General features: G+C 42.3%; 1 protein-coding gene across 2 annotated transcripts in view; it reads left to right on the forward strand.

Annotated features, from left to right (window-relative positions):
- The window catches only part of PPEF1 (protein phosphatase with EF-hand domain 1), a 109,914-nt gene that overhangs the window by 55,900 nt on the left and 31,536 nt on the right, over positions 1-22,478 (forward strand). For both annotated transcript variants that reach the window (XM_043570118.1, XM_043570117.1), the window contains 4 exons: positions 2,384-2,430; positions 15,865-16,031; positions 19,391-19,427; positions 20,277-20,426. In XM_043570118.1, coding sequence (XP_043426053.1) covers positions 2,384-2,430; positions 15,865-16,031; positions 19,391-19,427; positions 20,277-20,426 — 401 coding nt within the window. The remainder of the gene's footprint in view (positions 1-2,383; positions 2,431-15,864; positions 16,032-19,390; positions 19,428-20,276; positions 20,427-22,478) is intronic.

Below are 22,478 nucleotides of genomic sequence, written 5' to 3' on the forward strand. Positions count from 1 at the left end.
AGTGTATCGCCTTCCCTGCACTTCTTTCTTTTTTCTTTCTTTCTTTCTTTCTTTCTTTCTTTCTTTCTTTCTTTCTTTCTTTCTTTTTTCTTTCTTTCTTTCTTTCTTTCTTTCTTTCTTTCTTTCTTCTTCTCTTGTAAAGATTTTATTTTTAAGGAATCTTTACATCCAGCATGGGGCTCAAACTTACAACCCTGAGATCAAGAGTCCCATGCTACACGGACCAAGCCAGCCAGGCGCCCCTCCTTCCCTGAATTTCTATGTGGGGACTCTCCCCCACCACCCGCAAGCTCACTCAGCTAGTTAGTGGCAGAGTCAGAATAAAAAATCAGGTCCTCTGCATCCCAGGTTAGAGGCAGCCCCATATCTCCTATCACACATCTCTCTGATGGTTCATTTTCCATCAGGAGACAAAGACTAGGGAATGGATTGATTGGACAGTTTATTCACTTAAAGATCTCCACGTCTTGGGCATTTGTTTCCAGACGTTTTTCCGTGTCGCACCACTGCTGGAGGGAGCACCTTAGCATAGGATTTATTATTTTCGGTCCTTAGAGCCCTATTGAACTTAGATAAATTTGGTCATCATTCAAAACTCAAAACTGGGGCTGTCTTTTCAAAAACTTCTTCTGTTGAAGACGGTACTAGGAAAGGGAGAGAAAGTGTGATGAAATTTTACCATTATTTTAGTGTCCAGATGCATTTATTTACACGAACATCTCAACACGCTACATTGTTCTCAATACACGTGCAATATAGAAGGTGTTTTAGTCTATAGTCATGCTATAAAGATAACCAGTTCTGCACTCATGTTTTTCTTTGCGGTGGAAGTTGCTCTCTGTGGCTGTCTTTCCGTGATACCTCATATTTTATCTATTGCTGTCCAACTAGAAGTTAAAAATATTTTTATAGCCTCAATTCCTAATATGCTGAAACCAGTTCATTTTTTATCATGCCAGCTGTGATAATTTTGTCTGCTCAAATCTTTGAAGGGCAAGTCCCCCTAAAGAAAATTAGGAAAATAAAATGATTTTTAAAATATATTTAATTGGTAAGTAAAAAGTCCCTCCACTTTTATTTCCTTAGAATTGGAATAAGATCATATGAAAGCAATGAGATTTAAGTATGCAGTAGCATTTAATATGCTCTCAATATTATAGTCATTTTATAAATAAGTGCTGGTGACACAGGATTTTAATTATTCTCATAATTGGAGTCTTCCATTGCATATATTTGGCTAATTTTGGTTGTAGGATTTTAAGCAACCTGAGGAAAGGTATTTCTATATTAGATTCTATTTGGTAATCAAGTTGGATGCAAAGAATAAAAATTTATGATCAGAGCTTATGAAAGACAGATCTTTTACCTAGAAATAATTATCCAAATAGGGCTTTTGAATATTCACGTATTCACTCTTAATTTTTAATTAATATCTGCATATATTCATGTGGTGTCCTTTAGTTAGCTGAGTTTTATAAAGCCATGCTTTCATTTCTATTTCCTGTAACTGTCTCATCAAAAGGATGTCAACTCACAATTTTTTTTTTTTAATTTGAGAAAGAGAGAGAGCACAAGTGGGAGAGAGTGGCACAGGGAGAGAGAGAATCTTAGGCTCCATGCTCAGTACAGAGCCTGATGTGGGGCTCGATCCAATGACCCTGGGATCACGACCTGAGCCAAGATCAAGACTAGGACGCTCAACCAACTGAGCCCCCCAGGCGCCCCACAAGTCACAAGTTTTAAATTTTAGATGCTATTGCTCGAGCATATTCTTTAATACATGGCTTTAAAAAACTGTACATTTACCAATGAAATGTATTTATTGAGTGCCTATTATGCACCAGATACTATGAGAGGCATTGGGGATTTAATGCCGACTGATATATACTATCGCTGCTCTCCTAGAGATTACAGTGTGAACAATACAGAAGAATCGCGAAGAGCTTGAGTTTTGAGTAAAGTTGGGTGTGAATTCCAGCTCTGATCTTTGGTAGCTGGGTAATCTTGCACCGGGTAACTACTCTGAGCCTCCTTTGTAACCTAGGAATGGTGAAAACAATACCCATCTCATAGAGTGGTTGTGAGGATTGAACAGGATAATTCACGTAAACCCTTAATGCAGTGCTTGGCACAGAGTGAGCTAAGTGCTGCATAAATGGTAGGAGTGAACAGGTAATTGTAATATCAGATGCCGTCTCCCAGAGGAAAGGGGACAAAAAGAGAGCTATAAAAACAAATTGTTGAATTCATACCATCCTGGGGAAAACCCCAGTGCCCTGAGAATGCTTGGAGTATATCAGCAGTATTTCTGTTTAAAAATTCTGTAACAAAATGGGCGTTTTCTTGTTTCCTACTGAAGAGTGATTTTTCATTTGCACTGCAGGTGATTTGCATGGGAAACTGGATGACCTTCTTTTGATCTTCTATAAGGTAAATAATTATTTGGCTAAATAGTTGCATTTTTGCTGGGGGAGGAGAGTCCCAGGGCAGATAACAGTGTTAGTTTTATTAGGGATATGGATAGATTCAGATGTATGTAACGGTTTCTTTTTTTTTTTTTTTTCATCGAAGAAGCCGAAATATTTGTAGAGGGATATCTTTTGGCTTTTTAACACGTATTTCATACAAATGTCTTTAAAAAAATTAACCTGGGTCTTTGTTCAATAGTACTGTTATCTGTATATCCATTACGATTTGCACCTGATTGTGTTTGTGGTCTTTATGACCTCAGAAATGTCTAGATGGCAGAGGATGCGGAGAGGAGCAATCCGTTTTGCGCACTGATTCACCATTGCTGAGCTCAGTTGCTTTTCCAGCGCTGTGACTCCTGTTCATTTGTTGGGGTTTGGTTGTGAGCCTACACAGAGGGCAGAGAGCAGCTTGGCTGGCATGGAATTTCTCTGCATCTTCGATCAGATTCATTTCTCTCTCTGAGCTAGCAATAACAAACCTGAATATTTGCTTCTGGGACAATGCGTGAAGAAAAGTGATCTTGAGGTGACCTCTGCCGTCATCTCTTTATCTTTTTGTTTGTTCATTTATTTTTGGTGGGGGGGGGGGGCGGAGAGAGAGAATCCCAAGCAGAGTCGGCACCACCAGCACAGAGCCTGACATGGGGCTCGAACTCATGAACTGTGAGATCATGACCTGAGCTGAAATCAAAAGTCGGATGCCCAACTCACGGAGCCACCCAGGTGCTCCCCTTTATCTCTCTTTTTGATCAATGTGTCAGTCCCTACAACTAGTGTGTGGAATAACTGGGCACAGCATAGGTGTCTCAGATGGTTGAAAGAACATACATTTTGATTATTATGATGGCCAATCATTTCTACTCTTTGGATACTGTGAGAGCTTAAGTAAGCCACGTAGCCTCTGTGAAACTCAATTTTTTTTTTTGGGGGGGGGCTGTAATATCCTTGAGCTGCCACCCCACAAAAGCTGTCTTGTGGATAGAATAACAGATTTTCAAAAGCATGTTTTAAAGTAATGAATTATGATAGAGATGCAAGGTTTTTGTTTTTTTTTATTTCATTCATTTGGAGTGGAGGCTTAGAAGGGAATGGAGAGGGCCAAACCAGGAGTGGATGAATGGAGCTGCTCTTAGGAGAAGATTCAGTTGAGACTGCAGGAGGCCTAAGCAAGGATCTAGAGCCTGATAGCTGGAGGGTGGGAGCAGAGGAAGTAGGAAGCTGCCCGGGAACTTAGGTTGGAGTCAGGAAGTCCACCCGAAGTGTTTCTGGTAGGGAGGTGAGGGTGCCGGTTAAAGAGCAATTCCTGAGATCAGTGACAGAACCCAAGCTGGGCAGGGAAGGAAGAGGAGTCAGGATGGGCCAGCCAACCGGGACAGATGGGTAGACTACAGGATTGGCATGCTTTCTGAGGGAGCAGACTGACGGGGGCAAGGGCCTTGGGAAGCAGGAAGGGTGGGAAGTTATATGAGGAGTAGTCCTAGGGGATGAGCACGTTCAAGGTGGAGTCCCGAATGCGGCCGGCCGAAGTGCGAGAAAGAGAATATTGGAGATGAGGAGGTCGGGGATGTGGAAATGGAAAGCGGGTGGGTTAAATGAGCTGACCACAGGACTGTGAGGTGAGGAGTGGGCAAGGAAGGCCAGTCAGAGGTCATGGACTAGAATGGAGGAGAGGCTTTTACCTGAGGCTGGCAAAGTGTTGGTCTTGTAGCGCCTCTGAGGGGCACGTGAACCCTCCCCAGCTCCTGACCCTGAGGTATCCATCCTGTGGAGGAATGAGTCCTTTCCTTCCAGAGGGCTGCATGAGTCAGGAGTCCAGCAGCGTCCTTAAGGGAGGCCCAGATTTCCAGAGGGCGGTCTTCCCGAATGAGTTGAAGGCAGAGGAGAGTTTATCTACCATGAAACGGGGATTCTATGGGCCATATTGGAACGCTGTGGCAGCGGAGGGAGAGTGGACTCGTGAGAGGACCCCAAGGAGTTGCACAGTTTGGGGAATGAGGTCCGTTTAACTCCATACGCGGCACCATATAAAACGTTCGGAGGTTCAGTCCTGCTATTGCTGACAGTGACGGTCGAAGGAAGGAAGAGGGGGCGGGAGGATATGGGACACAACCACAAGAGAAAATCTAGCGATTATGTTTTTAGAGGTTTGGGGAGATATATAAAAGGGAAAACAGTTGAGTAAAGTAAAAGAGAAAAAGGACTTCTGAGGCAGTTAGAAAAGCAAATTTCTTGAGAGGTAGTTGAAGATGTTAAGGTGTGATCAGGGCACGGACTCTGGCGTAGACAGATGAGAAAGGAGAAAATTGCCACGGGGTTCTTTAAATCTCTCAGCAGAGCGGTATGGAACATAGGAAACTGGAAAGTGCTAACGTAAAGACTGAACAGGAGGAGGTGGGAGGCAAGAAGTACCATAAAAAGAACCGAAGGTGAAAATATAGCGTTCACATGAAAGCAAGAAGTATTTTGAGAGTTAACCAATGAGAGCGTTCCAGAAGTGCAGACTGAGAGCCCAGCAGTGAAAAGAGTAGGGCGGTCTCACTTGAGAGGGATTTGGGTAGAGGGAGGTGAGAGGGATGTTTGGAAAACAGAAGCCTGCAGGAGCCATGAATTTGAATCTCGTTAAGTGTGAGCGAGAAGCAGCTACGATGCATCTTGGATGTGGGATAAACCATGCACACGAGGATCTGGAAATTGCCTGGTTTGAGAGGGAAAACTGAGGGAAGGGCCACCGAGGACAGCAAGGTTCCACTCTAAGAAGCTTGAAAAGGTGCCGTGGTTAATGGTGTCGAGAAGGGCCTGGTAGGCGTCCCGATTTGCAGGCCTGGAGATGAAAGGGCGGCCGCACAGAGATGTCTGAGGAAGCTCCTTCACAGGGTGCTGTCACTCGCGAAAGTCAGCATTTTCCCTGTTTCTGTCTCGTTTTTTGTCCGAAGTTTAAATGAGGACTGAGGGTAGGCTCGCAGGGGTGGAGTACAGTCTGCAACCAGGCACACAGACTACGGGGAAACGGTGTTTCTACCCGAATGCAGATGACGGTGCCGCCCGGCCTATCCGGAGGACGAGCTCCCGTGTCCTTGACTTACCTTTGCTTAACACTCCTATGGTCCCGGCCCCACAATGAAGGAAAAAGGGTCTCTGAGCTGTTGAAGTCGCTGTCACAAAGCCAGTGAACTTTCCTGAGCGGACTGGCCCCGGGCCCTCACTCAAAGACCTATGAACATACATCACTCCCATCCTGACACCTTCTTGGTCCAAGTTGGCCCGTGTGGCTTCCCACCCCACGGCCAATTAGGGAGGGGGAGGGGAAAGGCAGAAGTGAGAAACAAGGACAACAATGAAAAGCAGAGCTCTTAAATGGCACAGGAGATCTAGAACTGTTAGCACAAGGTCAGAAATATATGCAGGGAAGAGAGTTCCGTCCTTTTCAGCAGGACCTGAGGGGATGCTTAGATCCACAAGCCTGCATGGTCAAGAAAGTGTCGAGGGGCTCCGGCGTGCGCTCTGTTAAGAAGTAAAGAGAACAGACAGCACACTTTCCAAACCCTTAGTTAAAATGGTTAAAGTAATTTAAAAACGCATTTTAGTTTTTAAAGGAGTAAGCTTCAGTGATCTGGAGAATTCATCTCAGCAATGCTTACGGTATGAGTGAGTATCACTATGGGGTCTTAGGTATCGGAGGATGAAAGAACGTGAAAACAAAATAAAAGAAGATTAGTTGAGAGAGGCATAATGCGCCAGGAAAGAGATGAGGAGGCAAGAAAGAACATTTTACAAATATGGCGAGAGAAGGGGAGGTGGGGGGTGGGTTTCCCTGGTGGCCTCAGATACAAGGGTGGCTGCGCAGGGATTACAGCTGGTGTTAACTCTGACCCGAGCAATCTCTCGATTGCTTCAGGCAATGGTAGAGTTTCGGTGATGGTGGCCGATGCTCACTGCAATGTTCACAGCATCAGCAATGTGCTTTTGATTCCTGGTTACACGTAATGCCCTGCGCGGTGCTTTCCTCCGGTTCATTCATAGGAGCGCGCAGGACTGAGTCACCTCAGTGTAAGCCACGGGCTCTCTCTGTCTTCTATTTAGAAGCAGCTGGTGACCGTGCTTTAATTGATCCCTGTTTAATTTATGGTTTAATTAATTTATTAAAATTAGCAACTTATGGATTATTTGATTTATCCAAATGTATTTTGTTCAGATTTTGACTGAACTTGAATCGCAGAGGATAGTTTGGCAAAATACTCCCGTTGGAGATTTTTGGAGCTGTAAATCACTACGGTTTATATTATGCTCCGATTCCTCTCAGTCAGCCCCAAAGAGAAACCGGGAAACCCCCAGGCTTTGAATGAAGGCAAAATTGTTACTCATCTTTCAGTTGACGTCTTGCTAGGCAATTTCTTCCTTGTCGGCTCTTTCATGTGGTTTAGGGTGAGTAGGCTGCAGGCCAGGGCTGGCCCAAGGCCAACCAAAGGCATACCATACAGTGTAGGATCCCTGAGGTGCCTTGCTATGTCACTCTTTTCATCCAAGTGGTTGGTTTGGTTCAAGACTTGTATCGTTATAACCAATCCTACACGAAAGCGAGCCTATCCGCTAATTTATTCATTTAATAAACTTTTGTCTGATCCTTGCAGTGTTCAAGGCACTATATAAAAACCGAGAAGACACAAAGACAAATATGCAGTCTATTCCTTTCACGTGTATTTATTAAACACCGGGTATGAATGAAGTACTCTGCTAAGGGTTGGCAGTGTGGTCTGATTACGGTGTAGTTTTTAGCCCCAGAGACCTTACAGTTCAGTGGTGAAGGTCAACTGATGAAAAGACAGGACAGTTCAGGGTGGGATGTATTAGTGACTGGGATTTAGGCACTTGCTAAATTACTGAAGTTCCTTGAACGGACTGTCTTGAATGTCACCTCCTCCGATGGGATTCATACCAGTGATTGTTTTCGATTATTGGTTTTGAGATTTGGGTTTCTTTCCTATTCGGTCGTCCTTAAAAATTTTGCCATGGAGCACCTTAAGACTAAGCTAGACATTTTCAGCTGCAATCCTATCCGGGTTTGAAAAGAATTCTTTCCTCTGGATGCCACATTGTAACAGACCTTTGCTAAAAGGGCATCTCAACATTATATGGCTTCAAATATCATCAAGTGAAGCAATTTACATGGCATTAGTTAGGTTTATTTTTAGATTTTATTTTCTGAAAAGGTTAATTTTAATCAGCCACTTTTGCTTAATTAGAGTGACCGATTTGAAATACTTCATTCAGAGCCTTAATTAGCCTTGCTAAAATTACGAGACTTTTCCTCACTGAATGGAAAGCTTGGAATTTTAGATCAAGTATTGGCAAATTAGTTTGCTAAATTGCTGCTGTGAGTGGAGACCTCCTGAAGCGGAAAAAGAGATGTTCGTGGACAGAGAGAAGCGAATTAACTCTTAACCCTGTGGATGTCACACTGATGCTGTCCATGCCACCTTGTTTTCCTTTTCGTTCTCTCTTCCCTACCATTCTCCACTCCCCGTGCCCATGATTTTCCACTCGAGAAGGTCATTAAATATTTTCTTTTTTCTCTCTCACTGATACGCTCCATACTACCCAGTGGTCAATTCCTTTTCTTTTGAGATGAAGGCAGGATGCGGAGTTGAGGTCCAGAGGTTATTGTTTGAGCAAAAAAAAAAAAAAGGCATAACTTCTAGATGTTGATTGTAAAATGCTTCAGGAGGAAATAGGTGAGAATATAGGGAAACATCTTGTCTTTGTCTCCATTCCAGTTAATTAACTGTGGTCTGCTAGTGTCTCCCCTCCGGGTCATCTGAATGCTGTTCAGGGTTTGTAGTTGCCCTGGGTTTTCTGTATTTGTCAACTTCGTTTCCATGCCATAGACGATTTGTTGTATATTAGCTACAGAATAAGCCAGAGAGTTTGGTTTACTGGAACTGAGTGAAGGATGGGTTACAGCAGCAGTTTTTGCTTCTTTGAAGGAAAACCAGACAAATCTCAGTAGTCGGAAGCCCAGACATCCTAGAGAGTTTACGTACAGGGACACTTAGCTCCTTATCTTCGCATCGGTTTTCTAATTTCCTTGCTGTTCTAAGACAAAAATGTATGTGAACTCATATGTATAAAGTAATGTGACTAACACTGAACCAGTAGGACAGATCTTATACCTTCAAATAAACCTTGCCGTTTTTGAAGTGTCTGTTCTGAGAGGCTTAACATGTACAGGAGTTCAGTATACATTGAAGACGCCTTTTAGAGTCACTTTCAGAGACTCTGACATATTCTATTGAATGAACTTCATTATCGCAAATCTTAGCCTTTTGACAACATGTGTAATTTTTTGAAAAGGTTAAAACTCACTGGGTGTCAATGGTGCTGTATAAGGTGGATGACCTAGGTGACCATTACTATTTGGGGCTTAAAATTAGGTTTGGCTAAAGGAATTCATCATTCTTTGCTCATAGTAGAGGTGAAATACCTACAAAGTTTGGCCTAACTGGAGATGAGAAGTTTCTACTGCAAGAAAGTTTGTCATCCTAGTGGAAAACATGTTTATTATCCAGATACAATCAATGTGATTTTAGGGGCACCTGGGTGGCTCAGTCAGGTGAGCATCTGACTCTTGATTTCAGCTCAGGTCATGATCCCAGGGTCGTGGGATCGAGCCCTGCATCGGGCTCTGCACTGAGCATGGAACTTAAGATTCTCTCTCTCCCTCTCTGGCTGCCCCTCCCCCACTCATGCATGTGCATGTGCACATGTGCTTGTGGTCTCTCTAAACAAAACTAAAAAATTAAAAATATAAATAAATATAACTTTAGACCACTAAATGCTTTTCTCATATTTTGGTATTAAGGTTATGCTGGTTTCATGAAGTGAATTGAAAAGATTTTCATCTTTTTCTGTGGTTTAGAATAATTAAAGGCCCTGGTTCTCAAACTTGACATTGTAGTCACCGAAGGGAATTGGAAAAAAAAAGTACTGAATGTGAGTCCTACTCTCAGACTCTGATAGACACTTGGGGACTTAAAAAAAACTTTTTAAAAAAGTCTTATTTATTTAAGTAATCTCTAATCTCTGTACCCAACATGGTGCTCCAACCCACAACCCAAGATCAAGAGTCCCACACTCCTCTGACTGAGCCAGCTGGGCGCCCCCACCCGGGGACTTTTAAAAATCCCTCAAGTGAATTCAGTGTGCACTCAAGGATGGGAATGAATCATTGGTTTAAATAACATTAAAACCATTTGCTCTTGAAAATGGAGATAGAGCTGGGGCGCCTGGGGCACTCAGTCAGTTGGGTGTCCCACTTCGGCTCAGGTCATGATCTCCCAGTCCATGGGTTCGAGCCCCGCGTCGGGCTCTGTGCTGACAGCTCAGAGCCTGGAGCCTGCTTCGGATTCTGTGTCTCCCTCTCTCTCCCCCCACCCCCACTCCTGCTCTGTCCTTCAAAAATAAAAACTAAAAAGAAAAAAGAACAGAAAACGGAGATACAGCTCTGCTATAAAGCCACAAGGAGATGCACTGTTCAAGTTTTTTACTTCTTTTGAATCATTTCTGATAGTTTCTTATTTTCAGAGAAATCTTCCATTTCTCTAGACTGTAAAAGTACATCATAGATGTCGGCATCATATTGTTTACATATATGTACTTCTTTTATCTACTTCTCTGTCTTTATGTCTTTTTTCTACTCTTTCATCTTTCATATTTTGTAATTCTCTCTTTTTTCACTCATCCTCTGTCAGGCTCAGGATGAGTATCAATATTATTGGTCTTTCAAAGAATCATCCTTTGGCTTTATGTATTTTTTTCTTTTTTGTTTGTTTTCTATTTCATTAATTTTAGCTTTTATCTTTATTTGATTGATTTTATTGTTCCTTTTCTAATTTCCTAAGATGAATAGTCTTTCATGTGCATCCTCTTTCATAATGAAGGCATTTAAGGTTACACATCTTTTCTAATGTTAGTTTTAATTGAGTCTTCGATTGAACTTGTAAGTTTGCTTTTAATTTTCTCTTTAATCTAATGCTTATTAACACTACAGTTTTTGATTTCCAAGGGTCTTAATTAAAGGAGCTAGAATTCTTGGAATCATATTTTTATTATTTATTTCAAATTTTATTGGATTGTGACATGAGACTATATCCTATGACATATTTATTATTTTGAACTTATTCAGGATTTCTTTGAAATCATGCACATGATTAATTGTCATAAAGTGTCCTTAGACATATGAAGAATTAATTATACTCTCTACTTGTAGGATGTAAAGCTCTTCATATATCCATTTATTAAATTAAGTTCATTGATCAAATATTCAACATTTAAAAATGTTTATTGAGAGAGAGAAAGTGCGTGTGTGAGTGGGGGGAGGGGCAAGGAGAAGGGGGACAGAGGATCCAAAGCAGGCTCCGAGCTGACAGCAGAGAGCCCCATGTGGGGCTTGAACTCACGAACCATGAGATCATGACGTGAGCCAAAGTCTGATGCTTAACCAACTGAGCCACCCAGGTGCCCCTAAATATTCAATTTTCCCACATATTCAGTTTCTAATGTATCTGTCTAAATGTGTATGTTATATATTGCTGTGTAGCAAGCTACCCCAATACTTAGTTCATTAAAACTATAAACATTTAGTATTGCACAGTTTCCGTGGGTCAGAAATTTGAGTGCAGCTTAGCTGAATGGTTCTGGCTTAGGGTCTCTCATGCGGTGGCAAGCTATAGGTTAGAGCTGAAGTCATCTGAAAGGTTGACTGGGGCTCAAGGACCCATTTCCAAGATTGCTAACTCACATGGCTGCAGGCACAGCATTTCAGCTCCTCACTGGCTATGGGCAAAAGAGCCACATGTGCCTTTCCACAGGGTATCTGAGTGTTCTCATGGCATAGCATCTGACTTTTCCTAGAGTGAGTGATGCAAAAGAGACAGCAGGAAGGAAGCTGTAGTGTCTTTTATGGCCTAGTCTCCAAAGCTGCACACCATCAGTCCTGCTTTTTTGCTTTTTTTCAATTCGTAGAAGCAAATCACTAAATCCAACCCACATTCAAGAAGAGGGAAGTTAGCCTTCATCTTTTAAAGGGTGTGTCAAGAACTTGTAGACGTTATTTTAAACCAATAATTCAATCTGAATAATTTACTGTGTTTGTATTTTTAAACAGTTTCTTCTTGCATCTATAATAGTTAAATATATGAAGGAAAAATGTGTTCTTTTGTTTATTGAATACAAGTTCATGAATTGTACCTTCTTTATAAGTGCCTTCTATTATATATTGTTGCTTTGTGACCGTGTTTATTAGCACTGTTAATCTTAAATTTCACTTTGTCTAGTATCAATATTTACATTTTTGTTTTCTGTTTGTTGTGTTTACCTTGTTTTCAACCTTCCTTTATCTATTTTTGATGTGTTTTTCTCTCAAACTGTATATATCAGAGTTTTGTATTTTAATATAGTCTGGTAATCTTGATATTTTAATGGAAGAATTTAACCCATTCACATTTAGTATAACAGCAGATGTTTTTGAAAAATTTTCTTCTTTGTTTACTATTTACTTCACTTTGCTTCATCCTCTCCCTTTTCTTTTTGCTGTTCTGGTAAAGTTTTCTTTATTATTGTTTTCTTTGACATTTTTACTGTGCTTTTCATTCATTAGTAGTTATTTTCCCATTCTTGACATTTCTGATAAATAATGTATGTGTATATATTTCTCAAATAGCTATAACTTTCTTCTTTCACCATTATACTCCCTCTCCTCCAGCAAGATAAATGTATTTATTGTCACACTTTCCATGTATGTCCCCCATTGAGATGAGATTTGTGGAGCTCCCCTGCAAATTCTGGTTACTGCTCATGCCATATTTTTAGTTCTTGACCATTATTAGGCTTTTCTTCATAGTATGTCTCTTTTATTTCCCCTTGCTTAGTACTTAAATGCAAGTTCCACATTATCACTGTTGATTTATATTGAAAGGTTTGTTGTTCACATCTATATTCTTTCTTCTTGGGTCTTTGCCTGGCTTGAGAACTTTTTTTTTTTGTACTGTGCTGTTATTTGGTTAGGATATTTTCTTGAGTGTTTTCCTCTGTGGGGCATGTGGGTGCTATATTCTCTGAATGCAAGCTCATGGAATGCAGGGACTTTGTATTATTTACCTCTGTGTTTCTAGCATCTAAAATTGTGTATGGCACATAACACACAATCAATACATGTTCATTGTTTTTGTGGTATTAGATCACTATATACTCACATATGTATTTATTCCACCCCGATGATGTTGCTGCTGATATTCAACCCTTTACACATCTGCAAATATTTTCTGTCACCCTAGGAAGTTAATGATGTCTTGGCCAATATAGAATTCTTGCTTCATAGTCCTTTTCTCTCTTTAGTTTGTAGATTTGTTCCATCATCTTCTACCTCCCACTGCTGCATGTGAGAAGTCTAATGCCAGGATGATTCTTTTCCCTTTGTAACTTGCTCTTTTTGTCTAGCAGCTTCTAAGATTTTTACCAGGTAATAGGGATATTTTTCCCTCATCAATTGTGCATAGGATTCGTGAGCTCTTTCAAACTTCAGGATGAAGTCTCTTTTTAACCATAGAAGTCTCCCTCTCTTATTTATGTAATTTTTGCCTCTTCTCCATCTGTTCCTCTTTCTTGATTCTGGAATTATTACTGGCATATTAGTTCTCTTGGCTCTGAACTCTAATTTCTTACTCATTCCTTACAGTTTCCATCATTTTGCTTTTTTTTTAAATTTTTTTTTTTATTTAAAAAAAATTTTTTTTTCAACGTTTATTTATTTTTGGGACAGAGAGAGACAGAGCATGAATGGGGGAGGGGCAGAGAGAGAGGGAGACACAGAATCGGAAACAGGCTCCAGGCTCTGAGCCATCAGCCCAGAGCCTGTCGCGGGGCTCGAACTCACGGACCGCGAGATCGTGACCTGGCTGAAGTCGGACGCTTAACCGACTGCGCCACCCAGGCGCCCCCATCATTTTGCTTTTTAATCTGTGTAAGAGATTTTTCATCTGTTCTTTCAGGTCAATAATGTATTTTCCAATCATTATTTCTTTTAATTAGCTCTAATATATTGATATTTTAAATCTGAATAGCACATTTTAAATGCTAAGAATTATTACCTTTTTGTTCTTTATTTTGTGGTCCTCTTATTTTTTTTTTTTAAATAAAATTGTCCTCTGTCTCCTTCAACAATTCTCGCTTATTAGGGGATAGAACTTTAGCAGATCTGATTGGTCTGCTTTTCTCCGGTTACTAGATCCCCTTAAGTACTAGGTTATTTTCATTTAAGAAAAAAAAAATTTTTAATGTTTATTTATTTTTGAGAGAGAGAGAGAGAGAGAGACAGAGCACGAGCGGGGGAGGAGCAGAGAAAGAGGGAGACACAGAATCCGAAACAGGCTCCAGGCTCTGAGCTGTCAGCACAGAGCCTGACGCGGGGCTCGAACTCACAAACCGTGAGATCATGACCTGAGCGGAAGCCGGAGGCTCAACAGACTCAGCCACCCAGGCGCCCCTAGGTTATTTTCATTTTCTATTCTCTGCTTAGAATAGAAGGCCTCTCTGTAGTTGTAGGCACAATAGTTGCTACTCCTGCATCAAGAGCGTGAGAGGAAGTCTTTATGTTTCTAGGCATCCCTAAATGCAAGTGTTAGTTTTCTTTTAGCCTCAGAAATAGGGAACAACTTCCCTATACTTTCTTCTAGTAAGATCCAGCTCCCCCTCCCCCATGCTCTGAGTCAGGGCCTCCCCTTAATCAAGGGGTGCACAGGCCCCCTCAGGCCCAGTTCCTCCGTGCCAGGGCTCTCTGCTGCTCCTCTAGCCCCCTCCGGGCCTGGAATCCCAAGAGAGCCTGTAGCCTCTAACAGCCCTCAGATTCCTCCGGCTTACTCCTCCCCACCAGGTGAAGGCTGGGGAAGGAAGAGTATCAGAGCCGCAGAATCCTTCCATTTTTCTTGGAGTTTTGAGAAGCAGGAACCTATATTTTTGCAACGGGCTCATACTGTTTAAGCCCTAACGTGATAAAGTTACGTGCATTAGTATATTAGAAAGTGTAAAATAACGGGACCTTGAAATTAGAAATAACGCGGAGGTCGGAATAAAATGAATCTTTTCATTTCTACGGTAACTCTGTGGTTTTCCTGCAGCCGTACACACACAGCCTCATTTGAGGAAGTTGTAGCTCAAAGATTAAATAATGAACTGGGACTAGCAAATAAGTCTTCTTATTTCTGGCCCAGGGTACTATGCTATTGCTTGCTTGCTTGCTTGCTTGTTTCCATTTCTCTTCGGAACATGTGACATTGCGTGATGGTTTTTGGAATCCTATATTGTAAGTCATATATTGTAACCTGTATTATATTTTTTTCAACTACTTCTATTACATTGATATGAACAACTCGAAATGTATATAAATCCTCGGGCGGTGACTATAAAGTAATAAGATTTCCTTTGTAGTTTGAAATCTAAAAAAGGGGACTCTGGAAATAGTTGGAGAAAGATTAATGTAACTAGAATATGTGCATTATTTCCTGAAGGTGACTTTTCTAAAGGGGGACGTACATTTGGGTGGATAAGTACTTACATTTTTCTCTTTGTCATGTATTTTTTAAACATTTGGACCATTACAAAGACCAGACCTTTGTCCTGATCCCAGTTCTTTTTTGTGCCAACACTGTGTTTAAAAGTATTCTCTCATGTCCAGGAGTGATAATCGAAATAGTTAAAGCCTGGTCGGTGAGCGGTCACAATATCTGCCAGCTCTCGACACCTGGCGTGATTCTATCAGAGTGTTCTGGTGATCTATCAGCCTTGCTCATGAGCAAGAGTATTTTCATATCCATTTCATATCCATACCGAGTATTTTCATATCCATTGTCTCATTCGATCTGGGGAGGGGGGTGGGTATAGTATCATCCCCTTTTTGCAAATTGAGGGATTCACGGCCATAAGAAGTGAAACACAGGGCCTCTTACGGTGAAAGACTGGGCTCTTGGTTCGGTGCTCTTCCTTGGGTGGAAGTTTCTCTCTTTTCAAGGGAGAAGGAAGAGATGGGAGTAGCCATTTTCGATAGGACAAAAATCAGCTCCTCTCAGAGAAAACTCATAGTAGGTAGTGCGTAGAAAGGGCAATCACCATCCCCCAGCCCCACGCCTGGAATCTTCCTGTCTCAAGCTAATGCGTCACTTCCAAGGTCCCTTGTAGGAGATGCCTGCCCTGAAGAGTGAAACTAGCTCAAGGTAGCAGATTTTCCCCAGTGGAGGAACTAACTCAGCCTCTTTTCTCCATATTCACAGGGACGTTAGGTACAAAGCCTTACTTTAAAAGTACATTCTTTTAACTGCTTGTTTTTCCCCCTCTCCTCCTTCCACAGAATGGTCTCCCCTCAGGGAGCAACTCATATATTTTTAATGGGGATTTTGTAGATCGAGGAAGAAATTCCATAGAGATCCTAATGATCCTGTTTGTGAGTTTTCTTGTCTACCCCAATGACCTGCACTTGAACAGAGGGAACCATGAAGATTTTATGATGAATCTGAGGTAACTTAGGCCTTTAGATTTCCTCTGTTGTTTCCCATTCTGAAAAATCGTGCCATGTTTAGTTCCTTGAAGAGAGTTAGAGGTGAGTGTAGAGAAGTAGGGATGAGGGGAGTCTCAAGGGAGACCTCAATTCTTACCTCTATTTACCACCTCAGTCTTCTACTGAGTGACTGTAAATTACTCTGAAGTCCTCTTCCCATCTTTGCTTCCAGTTCTGTCCCCACTTCTCCCTTCTGTTAATGTTCTTTCTCTTCCTCCTGTGACTGCCATCACAGGCCAAATGGTTTCCTGGGTGGATGTGCTAGGTCAGCTTTGGCGGTGTGGTAGTTTCCATGAGCGGGCTTAGATGAAATCATTCTGTTGCTGCTCTTTTGGCTTGCCTCAGATGTTGTCTCAGAAACCAGTACTGTGTTTTTCACTGATGTGTATATTTTTTATGACACGGTGATTGCTTCTGGCATAGTTGTTCACAAACATATTTGAGAACAGCTGTAACATAGCATTTCAACTCTCTGAATCACTGGAGGCTTGAGGAATAAAGATTGGTTAAATGGTTTCCCAAATTTTGCTGAAAGGCACAGTAGGTGATGAATGTTCCCCTTTCCCTTCTTTCTTCCTCCTTCACCCCTCCTTTACCAGTTGGCTCTATCTAGGGCAGTAGAAGGCATGACATGTGATATGCCTTATGCTTTTGATCCTAGGCTTTTGGGTGCCTTGATGAAAGCTCAGCAACTGATTAGTTTTGTCTCTGGGGCCGTTTCGGCACCTGGCTTGAGTATAGAGTTTCAATTCTGACTCTCAGTTTATGGAAGCAGATGCTAAGACTATGATGAAAAATAATCCAAGACTGTCATCAGAGGTCCATTATATATAATGTAGCTCAATACTTTTATTTGGGCATGCCACATAGCCCTTCATTTATTCAGTAAGCCAATCATATTTATCTAGTGTCTATAATGGTTAATGAAAGAGACAGGGCCTCTGCCCTCACAGAGTTTCCACCTAGTGGGGAAGGCTTATGTTAAACGGGTTTTTCCAATGTGATGAGTTTGTAAAGTGGGGGACCTAACTTGTCTGAGGGGTGACAGAGGGTTCTCTCATAGAAGTATGGCATTAGCTTGAGACCTGAAGGATAAATTAAGCCATTCAGAAAGGGCCACGGTGGTAGACGAGAAATGGTATTCCACAGCGAGGGGACAATTTACGCAGAGCTTGAGACCAGACTTTTTCGATATGAAAGCACTTCAGAGGGCAGGAGCACCGACTGAGAGACAGGACGGTCCCTGATAGCACTGGAGACATAAGAGATGGTTGGATCGTGCAAAGGAATTTGGACTTTTTTCTAAGGACAGCAAAAAAAATCATAGAAGAGTATCATAAAATTTGTGTGTTAAAATGCAGCAGGAAGAAATATTTGCACGTGGGAGGCCACTTAGGAAGTAGTTGAAGAGAAAGATGATGGATTCTCTCACATAGGCTAGGGCTGTAGGGATAGAGATGCAAAGAAGTAGACAGATTCAAGAAGAGTTTAGGCAAGGATGATTTATTTATTTATTTATTTTCAACGTTTATTTATTTTTGGGACAGAGAGAGACAGAGCATGAACGGGGGAGGGGCAGAGAGAGAGGGAGACACAGAATCGGAAACAGGCTCCAGGCTCTGAGCCGTCAGCCCAGAGCCCGACGCGGGGCTCGAACTCACTGACCGCGAGATCGTGACCTGGCTGAAGTTGGACGCTTAACCCACTGCGCCACCCAGGCGCCCCTAGGCAAGGATGATTTAAAGTTTGGTAACGTCATATGCAGGACTTGAAAGAGGAGAGAATACAGGGTAACCTCCAGGTTCCAGGCTTGAATTGGGAAGTACAGTGGCATTGTTCACAGATGTTGGGAACATGATAAGAGGAAAAGGTTGGCATGAGAGAGAATGGTCAATTCAGGCTGGGTTAAGGTTATTAGAAGTGCTTTTGAGTAGGCAGTTGAGTGTATGTGTCCAGGGCTCAGAAATGAAGTGTGGCCTACAGCATTGTCCTGCCATAGTGGCACATAGATAGTACCCGAAGCTCTACGCAAGGATGAAATTGCCACAAGAGAAAGTGAGGGGAGAAGAGGGCCTAGGACAGAATCGGAGGGGACTCCAGCATTCGAGGCTAGGCAGAGAAAAACTTGCCAAGGATTTAGAATACCCAGAAAGGCACGAGGAAAACCAAGAGGGTTTATTGGCACAGAATCCAAGAGAAGAAAAGCTTCCCAGAAGGATGGTGTAGTCAACCGTATTTGGTATTCTAGAGAGGGCAAGAAAAATGAAGACTGCAAGGTATCCACTGCATTTCACAACACAGCCGTCTTTGGTGAGGACTGACTTCCTCTCGGAAAACATAGCATGACACTGTAGAAGCCTGACGTGACAGGATTTGCACGGAAACCTGGGATGAGTGTGCTGTGTGCTGACTTCCCTGTGTTGGGCCTTAAGAATATATGTTATAATCCTGAGGCAACGAAAGCAATCAAAAAAAGATTTCCATCATTAAAGCTCCCATAGTGACTGCTGTTCAGGCGTGAAAATTCCTGACAGTTTCTTGAAAATCTTGAATACCATTACCTGAACTCCATCAGAGGGAGTACAAAGAGCCAACTTACTGTCTTCTAGGCTTTTCTTTGTCTCTGTTCAGTCCCTTCCCCCATCCCCCCTTCCTGTGCCTTCATTCATTTACTATAAGATTTAGGCTGTCTGAGAAATTCTATCTCAATGAAAAGCATTCTCCCACACAGTTTCCCCAGCTGCCACAGCACACGTCTCTGAGAACTTGCGTCTACACATCCTATACCTACAACATAGCTCTTAAGTTGCCTTGTAATTGTTTCATGAGAATTTATCTTCTTTCGCCAACTATACTATAAGCTCCTTTGGAGTAGGGACGGCTGCCTTTGTTCTTTCCCATCGTGCCTAGCAAAGACTTGGGTAAGTAATAGTTTCAACTACACTCTAGTTTCTGGAGTTCTTGATACCTCTGATGGTGAGATGTCAGTGGCTCCCTTTTTGGCGTCACTCCCGTAAGTTAGGAGTTGTCAACATTTAATTCGTTTATTTTATTTTATTTTTAAAAAAAATTTTTTTTTCAACGTTTATTTATTTTTGGGACAGAGAGAGACAGAGCATGAATGGGGGAGGGGCAGAGAGAGAAGGAGACACAGAATCGGAAACAGGCTCCAGGCTCTGAGCCATCAGCCCAGAGCCTGACGCGGGGCTCGAACTCACGGACCGCGAGATCGTGACCTGGCTGAAGTCGGACGCTTAACCGACTGCGCCACCCAGGCGCCCCAACATTTAATTCGTTTAAATACCATTGTTTTTTTCAGGTATGGCTTCACAAAAGAAATTTTGTGTAAATATAAGGTAAGACTTCTATGCTGTTTTTTTTTTTTTTTTTTTTGCATCCTCTCTGCTTTTTATACATAGAACTAAAAAAAAAAAAGAGCCTTTAGGAAGAGTGGCGAGTAAACTAGTCAGGCTCCATGCCAATACAGTGCTTCCTGGACTAAACCGAGCTTTTTCATTGTGACTTTTGTGTAAGTTTTAGCAGAGATACGAACATATTCTGTTGTATTAGAGGTATCCAGGATTTGTTTTCCTCCATATGGGAAAACACGCAGATCCAGAAATGACTGTCGTAAAGGAAGATTTTTACTCACAGTTCCCTAGAACACAGGCCCAGCGCCAGGGGGGCCGTGCGGGGAAGCACCAGGGTTGGCCCGGAGGCAGAAGGAATGAGGGGAAAATGTGGGCAAGAGCCTTCATTTTGGTTTCTGTGGGACGGGATCAGGGTTTAGGATTGGCTGCTTTGAACAGTTTCAGCAGGCTCTGGGGCATAGGGGCCGTGTTTAGTTGTCTGGTGCCTGGCTGTGGGGTGATTAAGGCACGGGAATAGTGGCCTAGAGTGCCAAAGCCCTCTAACGGAGGTGGTTGGGGGCATGGGGTCTGGATTGGTTGGTTTGGTTGAAAGGCACTCTACCTGCGTATGAAAGACAGTTCATCTCTGATTTCTAGGAATTAGCTAGCCCTGGGAGGGGTGGTCTCTTCTCCAGAGTCACCAAGCCGTCAAATACCTAAAAGTATCGGGATTAATGCATGCTGATGGGTTAGTAATTCCGTGTTGACTCCCTTTGCATGGCGTGATAACTGTTGATTTTGTGATAAACTTGAACTTATCAGAAAAACAAAACTTACTCAAGCTCTTACTTACAGATACATGGGAAACAAATCTTACAAATCTTAGAGGACGTCTATACCTGGCTCCCAATTGGTACCATCATTGACAATGAAATCCTGGTCATACATGGTGGGATATCAGAGTCCACAGACTTGAATTTACTCCACCGTGTAGAAAGACAGAAAGTAAGAAGCAGTGTTTACATAAATCTTGTCTCAGAGTTTTATACCTCTTTCCACTTACTATTTTGTATTCATTTGTGTTTTGGTAGTTGTAACTCTGCAGAGATCAGTACAAATTTTGAGAAAATCTGTGATTGCAAGAGAAATAACCAAACGGGTAACTTCTAAGTATGGAAAAAATATGTATTTTAACTTCACGATGAAAGTGGAAAATGAAGAAATGTTGACGTTTCGTATAGTTTCTAAAAGTGACAAATCCTGATTTTTAGAAATTAAGATTTCTAGTTAATGTTGTGGTAAAGTATACGTAACCATTTTTCAGTGTACAATTCAGTCACATTAATAATGTACATTCACATTGTCGTGCAGACACCCCCACCATCTATCTCCAGAACTTTTCCGCTTCCCCAACCGAAACCCTATACCCATTGAACAACAGCTCCCCATTCTCCCCTCTCCCCAGCCCCTGGTGACCACCGTTCTACTTTCTGTCTCTGATTTTGACTATTCTGGGTGCCTCATATAAATGGAATCGTACAGCAATTTATTTCTGAATTGATACGATTTCTCTTGTACTTTCAAATGGCTCAGGGTATTTGGCGAGGGGAATATTTTAAACCTGAGTAGTCATATTAAGTACAACAGAAGCAGAGCAAGAACATGTCTAGAACCTTCAAGAGGCTATGTGTGGCCTGTCAAGCTCCCACACTGAGTGAAGGGCCCCGTTGGCTGGGCCTCGCAGAGTGCCTGGAATTCTCTTCCTCCTGTACCGGAGCCCGGCCGAAGCCCCCAGACCAGGGGCACGGGAGGTGCCACGTGGGCATGAGGACCGGAAGCAGCTCTGGAACCAGATGATCCTATGGTCTTAGTGAGAAACCTGAACCCTTACCCCTCAAGACTGATAGTCAACTTCTCACCCATCTAGGCAAGCGGAGTCTAGAGCTGGAGTTTAATTTGATACAGACAGAAATTCACCTCGGGTTCCTGGAGCCCTCACACCTTTACATGCATATGAAAGATAATATTATTGCTAATTCTCATCCTTTCAATTTCAGCTTAAACGCACCCCTCCTCTGGAAAGCCTTCCATGACGTCCAGACTAGGTCGGGTCCCCTTGTCTATGCTCTCAAGCCCCTTGTACATATCCTTCATAACAGTTACCAGAATTGAATAAAGAGCTGGGGTACTGTTTGTTTACTGTCCTCCCCTGCTTCTCTAATTCACTGACATAGCTCCAGCCCCTAAGCTGTAGTAAATACTCGATCACTGTTTGTTAGATATCTCCTAAGAGATTTAAGACGCAAGCAGGGCAGACCTCATACGAAACCGTATAGAAACTTCTTTATAACCTCTTTCCTGATTCTGTTGTGATTTTACATACCTCCTCCCGAATCTGACCCAGCCTTGACCCTATTGTCCTCGTGTGATTATTAATAGTGCCTCCCTTTACTCTCAGAAGTACTTCAATTGGGATAAGTTTTTCACCCTACGTTTAAGGCATCTTTCTCATGATATCAGCACATAATCGACCCAATAAAATATTTTGATCCACACGAGACAGTCAGTGTTAACATAACGACTGGATGTGATTTTAGCCAAGAGCAAGGGTACATGATGTTTCTGTCAGTCAAATATTGGCAAGCACGTGGCAGGAAGGCAACACCCTACCGTCACCCGCCCTGGGACGACAGCGCTAAGCAGCTAAGCGGCCACCACCAATCGATCAGATTGAAAACGTTGCCTTTCCTGAAGTTAGTCTGAGCCGTCAGCCCTCTCTAGAGTTTTCTGAGATATTAAGAGCATGGCCCGGAAATGCCTATTCCTATGTCTGTGGAGACCCTAAGGTGAGAGCCACCTTGACCTAGTAAACTCCGTGAGGCCCTGACATCACACAGACATAGCCAGCTCTATTTCCTGCTTCCATCACTTCCTGGCTGGGTGACCGGGCAAGGCACCAAAGTTTTCTAAGCCTCAGTTTCCGCGCCCGTGTGTGGAAGCTAAAAATACCTACTATATTGAATTGTTAGGAGGATTAAATATAATTACCTAGATGAA

This window comes from Prionailurus bengalensis, chromosome X (assembly GCF_016509475.1).
Source record: "Prionailurus bengalensis isolate Pbe53 chromosome X, Fcat_Pben_1.1_paternal_pri, whole genome shotgun sequence".
NCBI lineage: Eukaryota > Metazoa > Chordata > Mammalia > Carnivora > Felidae > Prionailurus > Prionailurus bengalensis.